General features: G+C 42.3%; 1 protein-coding gene across 1 annotated transcript in view; it reads left to right on the top strand.

Annotated features, from left to right (window-relative positions):
• The window catches only part of LOC140727659 (uncharacterized), a 44785-nt gene extending 41427 nt beyond the window's left edge, over positions 1–3358 (top strand). The window contains exons 5-6 of the mRNA XM_073045297.1: positions 1–99; positions 1602–3358. Of these exons, the coding sequence (XP_072901398.1) occupies positions 1–99; positions 1602–1738 (236 nt within the window). The 3' untranslated portion in view covers positions 1739–3358. The remainder of the gene's footprint in view (positions 100–1601) is intronic.
• The last annotated feature ends 9223 nt before the right edge of the window (positions 3359–12581 follow it).

Raw genomic sequence — 12581 nt, forward strand, 5'->3', positions numbered from 1 at the left:
GTCCTGTTAAACATAAGAATTATTGGAGAATATTGACATTATGCAGTCTACTTGTGCTGATAGTTGCAGTAATTTGTATATACCTGTACTCAATTTCAAGTAAGTGTTTCATGTTTTCTAAATTACAATGTTACATTATTGTAAATTCTAAAAGAAGCTAGTGGCAAACATAGTCGGAGAATTACCTTGTTCCAAGTCACACGGTCAAGTTTATGTTATGAATGAGCACCCAAGTATTTTATGTACAGAACTGTAACCCTTTAAAACCATTTTACTGGGATTGTTGACAAACACACTGTATGCTCCAAATCAGTCCTGAATTCTAACTCCGATAAGAAAGACATTCCGTACCTTTTGTCCTTGCCATTGATTCTCCTTGTTCAGTTTACTTGAACACACACCTTCAGCTTCAAGCTGCCCCACAGCCTGTTGACTGAATCCTTCCAATCAGATTTTTGTCCTGGGATTTTGAAACAGCCCAGCCGCTGATACCTTCTATTACTCTGGTAGAAATGGCATGTGATGCATAAAGAACTTCCGGTTTTCCTCTCTGTGATGAATTGTTATATGAAACTAGTTCTGCTTTCTCACATGAGCACAAATGTTCTCATGCCATTTCAAAGAGGAACAGTAAATTTGTCCCGTGTCCAGACCAACATTTAATCCTAGTAAATATCACACTGCTGTATGCAAAATATTGTTGTGCACAAATTGGCTGCCACCTGCTTATGTATTATAACATTTCAAAAAAACACAATTAACTTCAAAGTGCTTTAGGAAATCCTCAGAGTATGAAGAGCACTTTATGAACAGACTTTACTCTGTGATGGTGTACCTAGTGACAAAATCAGCTTTGGTTGTCCAGCTCCGTAGCGACTAGTTCCAACCTTACCAAATGGATCACAGGGCTGCCCCTCTTGCTCTTAAATCTCCTCAAAGAATTGCTCTTCTATAGCAGCCATCCTATAACATCCTCCAGCGTCTCAGCTCACCCCTTCCGAGGCTGTGGGGCACTTGACCTCCACTCACTGTCCTACCCACACCTATTGCTGAGTGCCACAGGTTGGAATCAGTGCAACCCCCTCCACCTCATTCTCCAGCTTTCGTATCCCCCACTTCTTTAAAAGAGTTCTGCTTGTACCTGGAATTCCAGTGAGAATTCATGTCAGAGATATGATATGAGAGATACTGTATGCACTCAACAGTAATTTGTGCATTGTGTTTTATAGGACTGCTGTCATGTTTATATTATTGTGCTTATTGTATTTGTATGTTGCATAGGCTCCAGAGTAACTATCATTTTATTCTCCGTCACACTCATGTATTGAAGAATGGCAATAAACAATCTTGAATCTTAAAACACAACTTTTCCCATTACAAGTGCTAATGAAGACTTACAGCTTTTAGTTTTAATGATTCAGATGTCTGGTTGTTAAGAGTTTTTTTCTCTGCTAGTACAACTCCAGCAATCATGACACACAGATGAATTTGCTTTAAAATGAATTGATCTTTCCGTAGCTGGCACTACTTTTATGCTGCAGCTCTTTAGCTGCTTTACCTTCTAAGCTCCTCTAACGATTTTCCTCTTTGGTTTATTGCAGAAAAGAAGGTTCCATTATCAGTGATATCAGCCGGGCCTGAAAGTGAAGAAACTGCGAAGCCGCCAGTGAGACAGCAGCTTAATGATAACAGTGATGATGCTATTTACTCGCTGCTTGGCCAGCATTACGTGTGTTAAATATGAACAGGCCACCTGTTTAACCAAAGACTGTCTGTGTAATCTTATTCTTTGAATGTGCAAAGTCTCCTGTGATATTCTTTCAGAAAATCTGGCATTCCTTTTGCTGCATTCTGCCAATTTAGTGTTGTTCTAGAAGTTCCTCCAGTTTATATTACCTAACTAATTATTATATGTCAAACAACTGATTTAATGTTGCAAAATTGAATGAACAGGCAGCTGGTGAGAATCTCGCCATTATGCAAGAAATAGTTGATTGCAAACCAATTGTCCTTTTTTTGTTAAAGTGGAGACCCTTATCATTCTCAGGACAGTATAGACACAGAGGTTCCATTCACTTAGATATTATCCTCTCATTCGTTTTTTATTATAAGACATAGGAACAGAATGAGGCCATTCAGCCCATCAAATCTGCTGTGCCATTCCGTCATGACTGACATATATTCCATCTCAACCCCATTCTCCTGCCTTCTCCCCGTAACCTTTGACATTAATCAAGAACCTATCAACTTCTGTATTAAATATCTGGTGACTTGGCCTGCACATCTGTCTGTGTCAATGAATTTCAGAGATTCATCAGCCTCTGGCTAAAGAAATTTTTCCACATCTGTGTTCTAAATGGACATCCCTCAATTCTGAGGCTCCGCCCTTTGGTCCTAGATAACCCCACTATAGGAAATTATCCTTTCCACATCCATTTTATCCAGAACTTTCAATATTCAAGAGGTTGCGATGAGATCCCTTTCACCCTTAATCCATGACCTCTGGCTGTAGTCCCACCCAGCCTCAGTGGAAAAAGCCTGCTTGCATTTACCCTATCTATACCCCTTATAATTTTGTATACCTCTATCAAATCTCCTCTCAGTCTTCTACATTCTGAAGAATCTGGATCTAACCTATTCAATCTTTCCTTATAACTCAGGTCCTCCAGACCTGCTTGGCGACATCCTTGTAAATTTTCCCCGTATTCTTTCAACCTTGTTTACATCTTTCCTATAGGTAGGTGACCAAGACTGAACACAATATTCCAAATTAGGCCTCACCAACGACTTATATAACTTCAACATAACGCCCCATCTCCTCTATTCAATACATTGATTTATGAAGGCCAATGTGCCAAAAGATTTCTTTATGGCCCTATCTACCCGTGACATCACTTCCAATGAATTATGAGCCTGTACTCCCAGATCCCGTTATTCTACCACACTCCTCAGTGCCCTTCTGTTCACCATGTAAGACCTACCCTGGTTGGTCCTACCAAAGTGAAAAACCTCACACTTGTCTGCATTAAATTCCGTCTGCCATTTTTCAGCCCATTTTTCCAGCTGATACAGATCCCTTTGCAAGCCATGATAGCCTTCCTCACTGTCCCCCACTCCCCTAAACTTGGTGTCACCCGCAAATTTTCTGATGCAGTTAACCACATTATCATCCAGATCATTGATATAGATGACAAACAACAAAGGACCCAACACCAATCCCTGTGGCACTCCTCCAGTCACAGGCCTCCAGTCAGAGAGGCAACCATCTACCACCACTCTCTGGCTGCTCCCTCAAAGCCAATGTCTAATCCAATTTAAAGAGCAAACACGAGGAAATCTGCAGATGCTGGAAATTCAAACAACAACACACACAAAATGCTGGTGGAACACAGCAGGCCAGGCAGCATCTATAGGAGAAGCACTGTCGACGTTTCGGGCCGAGACCCTTTGTCAGGACGAAGGGACTCGGCCCGAAACATCGACAGTGCTTCTCCTATGGATGCTGCCTGGCCTGCTGTGCTCCACCAGCATTTTGTGTGTGTTGTCTAATCCAATTTACTACCTCATCATGTATGCTGAGTGACTGAACCTTCTTGACCAGTCTCCCGTGCGGGATCTTGACAAAGGCCTTGCTAAAGTTCATGTGGACAACATCCACTGCCTTGCCTTCATCCACTTTCCTGGTAACTTCCTCGAAAATCTCCATAGGATTGGTTAGACATGACCTACCAGGTACAAAGCCATACTGCCTATCCTTAATCAGTCCATGTCTATCCAAATATTTATATATCTGGTCCCTTAGAATACCTTGCAATAACTTTCCCACAACTGGTGTCAGACTCACCAGCTTATATTCCCTGGTCTATGTTTAGAACCTTTTTTAAACAGTGAAAAAACACTGGCTATCCTGCAATCCTCTGGTACCTTTCCTAGGACCCTGGCAATCTCTGCACCTCCCATAGGATCTGAGGGAGCATTTTGTCAGGCCCTGGGGATTAATCCACCCTGATTTGCCTCAGAGTAGCAAACACCTCCTTCAGGGTCCATGAAGTTGATGCCACTTTGCCTCACTTCTATAGACTCTGTGTCCAACTCCATTGTGTTGCTAGACCATGTATTCAACCTCCTTATTCATCAGCACTTTAGATTCCCCAGTTAGTCCGCAGTGCCTCAAAACTACTCACCTCCTTCCAGTGGTAACTATGAATAAGAAATATGACGCTGGTCTTGTCAGTGACAACTACACATTGTATATCAGGTTAAAAAGAGGGCAAGAATATCAGCCAACCCAAATCCAAATATCATATGGGAAAATGAAAGAGAAATCTCAGAGGTGACACAGAATAAAACTTACAATTCTAAAGGCCACCTTTACTTTTAGAACTATTTTGCTGCTAAGAGGCTTCCCAAGTTTCAGTGAAGCAGGCAAGAAAGGCCAGAATGACAAAAAAATGTATAAAATAAATGCTGGGTATATTGCAGATATTGTAGATTCAATCACAAGGTTGTTTTGCCTGAAGTAAATGGAAATAAAAATCAGAAGTTCACTGGCACCTCTTTCTTTCACTGTCAGTAATTACAGTGGTAAAAGTCCACTCAAAGAAAGAGAGATGAAAAAATGCAATAAAATTATTAAGAGTAAACTTTGAGACAATTAAAATACGCTTTTTGATCTTTTGCTTTATCACATGTTTTCTGGTTCAGGGATGAAATAAGACATTGGTCAATTTCTGCTGGATTTGAATTACAACAGCAAGGTTGGCCTGTGTCAAAGGTATTTCATAAGTAAACAAAATAGCAAACCTGAATATCAGTGATTTGATTTTCCTTTGTTGCAAAACTTTACAGCAGTCATAAATGTGTGGAATAACCTTGAAATTAATGACAATTAGACTGCAGTTTATTGTGACATAGATTACACATGTAGACTTTGCATCCCTTAAACAATCAGCTTGTTAGTCGTATATTTGTATTACCAGTCACTACTGATACTCTGCGAATGAATGGAGAGAGAGGGAGAGGAGAGGGACAGAGGGAGAGGGAGAGGGAGAGGGACAGAGGGAGAGGAGAGGGACAGAGGGAGAGAATGAACAAGAGAGTTGTCTTCTGGTTTAATAGCAACCCCACTAGTCTTTTGGAGCATGGTAATAGTGACCCTTGTTCCAGGGCATGGCTTCAGGCAGTGGCTTTACCTTCAAAACCAGTTACCCCAGACTATGGCTTCCGATAAAATCCAGCCCTTCCAAGAAAAAAACCACCAAGGATTTTCACCATCCCTTCAGAATCAGAATCAGAATCACATTGAATATGGCTGGTATATGTCATGAATTTGTTGTTTCACAGCAGCAGTACATTGCAATACATCATAATACTATAAATCACAATAAGTGTGTGTGTGTGCATATATATATAATGTATGTGTGTACCGTATGTATAAATTAAATAAGTAGTGCAAAAACAAAGCAGAAAAAAATGAGCGTGTGTACATAGGTTCATTGTCCACTCAGAAATCTCATCGCAGCGGAGAAGAAGCTGTTCCCAAAATGTTGCATTTGTGTCTTCAGGCTCACGTATCCATTCATTGATGGTAACAATGAGAAGAGGGCAATTCTGGAGAGATGCGGCTCCCTAATGATGGATGCCGCCTTTTTTGAGGCACCGCTTTTTGAAGATGTCCTCGATGCTGGGGAGGCTAGTGCCCATGGTGGAGCTGGGTGAGTCTGCAGCTTTCTCCAACCCTGTGCAGTGGCCCCTCCATACCTGATGGCGATGCAGCCAGGTAGAATGCTCTCCACAGTACACCTGTAGAAATGTGCTGACATACCGAGTCTCCTCAAACTCCTAATGAAATATAGCCGCCGTTGTGCCTTGCGTGAAATTGCATCCATATGTTGGCCAGGGCAGAACCTCAAGGATGTTTGGCATCCAGGAACTTGAATCTGCTCGCCCTTTCCACTGCTGATCCCTCAACGAGAACTGGTGTGTGTTCCCTCGACTTACCTTTTCTGAAGTCCTCAATCAATTCTTTGGTTTTAATGACGCTGGGTGCAAGGTGTTGTTGTGACACCCCTCAACCAGCTGATCTATCCCACCCCCATACACATCCTTGTCACCATCTGAAATTCTGCCAGCAGTGGTTGAGTCATCAGCAAACTTATATATGAAGTTTGAGCTGTGCCTAGCCGCACAGTCGTGGACGCAGAGAGAGTAGAGCAGTGGGCTAAGCACGCATCCTTGAGGTGCGCCAGTGTTGATTGTCAGAGAGGAGGAGATGTTATTTCTTCTCCACACTGACTTGGTCTCTCAATGAGAAAGTCAAGATTCCAGCTGCAGAGAGAGGTGCAGAAGTTCAGGCTGTGGAGCTTGTTGATAAGTACTGAGAATATGTTGGTCTTCAATGCTGAGCTGTAAGCAGCAAACACCAGCCTGATGTACGTATTCCCATTGTTCAGGCGATCCAAAGCCAAGTGGAGATCCAGTGAGATTGTGTCCACTGTAGACCTATTGTGGAGATAGGAAAACTACAGCAGGTCCAGGTCCTTGCCTAGGCAGGAGTTAATTCTGGCCATGACCAGCTTCTAAAATACTCCATTACAGTAGGTTTGAGTGCAACTGAGCAAATCACCCTTCAGCAACACACACAAAATGCTGATGGAACACAGCAGGCCAGGCAGCATCTATAGGGAGAAGCACTGTCGATGTTTCGGGCCGAGACCCTTCGTCAGGACTAACTGAAAGGAGAGATACTAAGAGATTTGAAAGTAGTGGGGGGAGGGGGAAATGCGAAATGATAGGAGAAGACCGGAGGGGGTGGGATGAAGCTAAGAGCTGGAAAGGTGATTGGTGAAAGTGATACAGAGCTGGAGAAGGGGAAGGATCATGGGACGGGAGGCCTCGGAAGAAAGAAAGGGGGAGGGGGGGAGCACCAGAGGGAGATGGAGAATAGGCAGGGTGATGGGCAGAGAGAGAGAAAAAAAAACAAACAACTAAATATGTCAGGGATGGGGTAAAAAGGGGAAGAGGGGCATTAACGGAAGTTAGAGAAGTCAATGTTCATGCCATCAGGTTGGAGGCTACCCAGCTGGTATATAAGGTGTTGTTCCTCCAACCTGAGTGTGGCTTCATCTTGACAGTAGAGGAGGCCATGGATAGACATATCAGAATGGGAATGGGTCGTGGAATTAAAATGTGTGGCCACTGGGAGATCCTGCTTTCTCTGGCGGACCGAGCATAGGTGTTCAGCGAAACGGTCTCCCAGTCTGTGTCGGGTCTCGCCAATATATAAAAGGCCACACTGGGAGCACCGGACGCAGTATACCACACCAGCCGACTCACAGGTGAAGTGTCACCTCACCTGGAAGGACTGTCTGGAGCCCTGAATGATGGTGAGGGAGGAAGTGTAAGGGCAGGTGTAGCACTTGTTCTGTTTACAAGGATAAGTGCCAGGAGGGAGACACTTATCCTTGTAAGCGGAATAATAGTTGGAGGATTGATTTCCAGAGCTGTGAGTTTGAACCATGGCCAATCAGACAACAGAAGCATGAGAAGAAGAGGCAACTTCTCAAAGGTCTGTGATTGAAAATTTTAAAAAGCAGTGCTTTGTGGCAATCTTCAGAGTTTGAACTGCAGCCAAACAGTGAAGAGGATTCATTAGCTAAGGCCAATAAAAATAAAGCAGGAGCAAGCGGAGCAGCCATTGTGAGAGTGGGGAGGCTTTGGCTTTGGGTCATCAGACTTGGGCAGGATCAGGATTGGGGCGGTAAGTTTCTTTTTCTCTTCTTCACTCTTCATCTGATAGGGCATAGTTAGAGCTGTGAGAAAGACTCCAGGTGCGGTGTTGTGTTCTTTGTGTAAGATGGGGGAATACTGGGAGACCTACATCTTCCCAGATGGCCACAAGTGCACCAAGTACCGAGCTGCATCTCCTCAGAGAACATGTTAAAGGACTGGACCTGCATGGACCTTCGACTCATACGGGAGACTGAGGAAGTGATAGATAGGAGCTACAGGGAGGCAGTCGCCCCTTGGCTGGCTGCAGGAGGCAGGCAACTGGGTAACTAACAGGAGAGAAAAGAAAGGGAATGGGCAGCCAATACAGAGTAGCCCTGTGGCTTTTCCCCTTTTAGATTCTGTTGGGGGGGGGGGTTGACCAACCAAGGGAGCAGCAGCAACTGAGTCCCTGATTCTGAGTCTGGCACTGTGGCTCTGAACAGAAGCAAAGTGAATAGACTCCAATAGTGATTGGAGATTCCATAGTTAGAGTAAGAAAAACCAGATTCTGTAGATGTGATGGAGACACACGGACGGAATGCTGCCAGAGTCAGGGATGGTTCGGATCGAGTTCATGGCATTCTAAAAGGAAAGGGCGAGCAGCCAGAAGTCTTGGTAGTTAATGGCACCAATGACATAAAGAGGTCCTAAAGAGAGAATTTAGGAAGTTAGGTAGAAAGCTGTGGAAGTAATCTCTGAATTGCTGCCTGTGCCACGCACTAGTGAGGGTAAGAAGAGGATCATTTGACAGATAAATGTGTGGCTGAGGAACTGGTGCAGGAAGCAGGCATTAAGACTTCTGGATCATTGGGATTTCTTCTGAATTCAGGTGCAACCTGTAGAGAAGGAACTGATTACACTGGAACCCAAGGGGCACCAATATGCAGGACGGGATTGGACAACCAGTGCTGTTCAGGGGGGTCTAAACCAGGGGTGGCCAACCTTTTACATTCCATGCATCAGTTTTTTCATGCATGAGTTCAGATGTGCCACACAACTCTGGTACCCCCATTCAATTCTTGTAAAAATATGTTAATATAGACATATTTAGCATTTTACATGATGTATTGATTTAATATAAAAAAACAAGATAAACATTACTCACCTTAATGAGACTTTTAACAAATATATTTTGTCTTTTTTTGATTTCTTCCTTTTTCTTAATCACATATTCTTTCTGTAACTCAGACCCAAGCACTAGCATCAGTTTTCCTTCTATTTCAGTCTGATGTTGTGTTTTATAGTGTCTGTTAAGATCATGTCTTCTATTATGTGAGAAAGTGTTTTCACAAACAATGCACAACGGTTTTCCTGACGGACCCGCTGTAAATAAGAACTCATATTCCCACTGTTCATTGAATTCACGCTTACTATCACTTTCTGCTTTTCTTTTGCACTGTGATGGGTAACTGAATGTAAAAACAAGGCTTAATTTTCAAAAAAGTACAAAACTGCAAATGTTCACAAAGGATGAACAAAGCACAACTCTGTAGCGCATGAGAGACAATTGTAAACTGACTGGCAAAAAACCTGCGACACACCGCTGGCACAAACGCCTGGCACCTCAGGATCAAACAAGTATCAAACGTGTATTGAACAGTTATGGAACAACTGCAGAACAGTCCTTCATTCCTAGTTTGCCTCATTGAACATTTTTTTAAAATTGAAAACAAATTAATGTGAAACAAGATAACATTCACCAAAAGATGTGCACAAAATAACAAAATCACTAAAAATAATTGCTAAGTTTTAGATTTATTCTCAGTAAAACCCATTTCTAGCTCTAAGCTACTTGAATTCTTTTGTATGCACTGTGAATGCCTGCAAGAAATTGAATCTTGTGTTGGTATATGTAGTTTGATAATAACTTTACTTTGAACTTTCACCTTTGAACTTTCACCAGGCTTGCACTTCTGCTGCGGCTTTCAATTTGCAGGTGCATAAAAATGCAAAGTGACAATAGATTGCCATGAGTGAAGCAGGGCTCCAAACAGGTTGCTGAGTAACCACTTACAGTACATTAATCTGGATCACCGAGCAAGTAAATTACTGTGTTGAATTGGTTCACCCGTCTAAACCTTACTCCTTACATTATGTGTTTTTTCAACTTAACCAACAGGTTTTCCTGCACATTTATTCCATCGCAGTAAGAAGAGAATTCAAATTATCTTAAATATTTCTGCACAAGCCAACCAAAAGACAACAAACCTACATTCCAAAAGCAGAAATCTGGGGCCTTACCAATTACATTAGACATACCATGACAATGAAAAGTAAGCAAACCTCCCATTATTCATTTGGATGACATCCACCACATACCGGTACATAATTTTGTAAGTATGGACTAGGTTATCTGACCTGAGATCTGTCCACACCCTCAGTTGTCCCTGAACTGGCAATGCTTGACAATCACCGACGAGGACAACCAATGCTACAGTTGAGGAACTGCTGTAGGGGGCAGGGTTTCAGATTTTTGGATCTTCTGGGGCAGGTGGGACCTGTACAAGAGAGATGGGTTACACCTGAACTACAAGGGGACCAATATCCTTGCAGGGAGGTTTGCTAGTGTTATTGGGGAGGGTTTAAACTAGATATGCAGGGGAATGGGAACCAGAGTTCCAGAGTAGATAGTGGAATGGGGGTAAAAATAAATGATGTTAGTAGTTCATGCAAAGTCACAAAAAGTAAGGTTGTGTGTGGTGTTAAAAATCTTCTGAGGTGTGTCTATTTCAATGCGAGGAGTATTGTGGGGAAGGCAGACGAGCTGAGGGCCTGGATTGACACGTGGAATTATGACATCATTGCCATTACTGAAACTTGGCTACAGGAGGGGCAGGACTGGCAGCTCAATGTTCCAGGGTTCTGATGTTTCAGATGTGATAGAGGCAGAGGGATGAAGGGTGGGGGGGTGGCTTTGCTAGTCAGGGAAAATATTACAGCAGTGCTTCGGCAGGACAGATTGGAGGGCTTGTCTACTGAGGCTATATGGGTGGAGCTGAGAAACAGGGAAGGTTTGACCACATTAGATAGATAGATAGATAGATAGATAGATAGATAGATACTTTATTCATCCCCATGGGGAAATTCAACTTTTTTTTTCCAATGTCCCATACACTTGTTGTAGCAAAACTAATTACATACAATACTTAACTCAGTAAAAAAAATATGATATGCATCTAAATCACTATCTCAAAAAGCATTAATAATAGCTTTTAAAAAGTTCTTAAGTCCTGGCGGTAGAATTGTAAAGCCTAATGGCATTGGGGAGTATTGACCTCTTCATCCTGTCTGAGGAGCATTGCATCGATAGTAACCTGTCGCTGAAACTGCTTCTCTGTCTCTGGATGGTGCTATGTAGAGGATGTTCAGAGTTATCTGAATTAACTCTGTTAATTAATAGGGTTGTATTATAGACCACCCAATAGTCAGTGAGAATTGGAGGAGCAAATCTGCAGAGAGATAACAGACAACTGCAGGAGACAGAAAGTTGTGATTGTAGAGGATTTTAATTTTCCACACATTGATTAGGACTCCCATACTGTTATAGGTCTAGATGGGTTAGAGTTTGTGAAATGTGTTCAGGAAAGTTTTATAAATCAATATATAGATGTACCAACTAGGGAGGATGCAATATTAAATCTCCTATTAGAAAATGAGTTAGGGCAGGTGACGGAAGTGTGTGTAGGAGAACACTTTGGTTCCAGTGATCATAACATCATTAGTTTCAACTTGATCATGGATAAAGATAGATCTGGTCCTCAGGTTGAGGTACTAAACTGGAAAAAGGCCAAATTTGAAGAAATGAGAAAGGATCTAAAAAGCGTAGATTGGGACAGGTTGTTCTCTGGCAAGGATGTGATTGGTAAGTGGGAGGCCTTCAAAGGAGAAATTTTGAGAGTGCAGAGTTTGTATGTTCCTGTCAGGGTTAAAGGCAAAATGAATAAGAATAAGGAACCTTGGTTCTCGAGGGATATTGGAACTCTGATAAAGAAGAAGAGAGAGATGTATAACATGTATAGGCAACAGGGAGGAAATAAGATGCTTGAGGAGTATAAAAAGAGTAAGAAAATACTTAAGAAGGAAATCAGGAGGGCTAAAAGAAGACATGAGGTTGCTTTGGCAGTCAGGGTGAAGGATAATTCTAAGAGCTTCTACAGGTATATTAAGAGCAAAAGGATAGTAAGGGATAAAATTGGTCCTCTTGAAGATCAGAGTGGTCGGCTATGTATGGAGCCAAAAGAAATGGGAAAGATATTAAATGGATTTTTTGCATCTGTATTTACTAAGGAATCTGGAATGGAGTCTATGGAAACAAGGCAAACAAGTAGGGAGGTCATGGAACCTATACAGATTAAAGAGGAGGAGGTGCTTGCTGTCTTGAGGCAAATCAGAGTAGATAAATCCCCAGGACCAGACAGGGTATTCCCTCGGACCTTGAAGGAGACTAGGATTGAAATTGCAGGGGCCCTGGCAGAAATATTTAAAATGTCGATATCCATGGGTCAGGTGCCGGAGGATTGGAGTATAGCTCATGTAGTTCCGTTGTTTAAAAAAGGCTCAAAAAGTAAGTCGGGAAATTATAGGCCAGTGAGTTTGACATCGGTAGTAGGTAAATTATTGGAAGGAATACTAAGAGATAGAATCTACAAGTATTTGGATAGACAGGGACTTATTAGAAAAAGTCAGCATGGCTTTGTGCGTGGTAGGTTATGTTTAACCAATCTATTAGAGTTTTTCGAGGAAGTTACCAGGAAACTGGATGAAGGGAAGGCAGTGGATGTCGTATGCATGGACTTCAGTAAGGCCTTTGA

The sequence above is a fragment of the Hemitrygon akajei genome, chromosome 5 (assembly GCF_048418815.1).
Source record: "Hemitrygon akajei chromosome 5, sHemAka1.3, whole genome shotgun sequence".
In the NCBI taxonomy this organism is placed as follows: Eukaryota; Metazoa; Chordata; class Chondrichthyes; order Myliobatiformes; family Dasyatidae; genus Hemitrygon; species Hemitrygon akajei.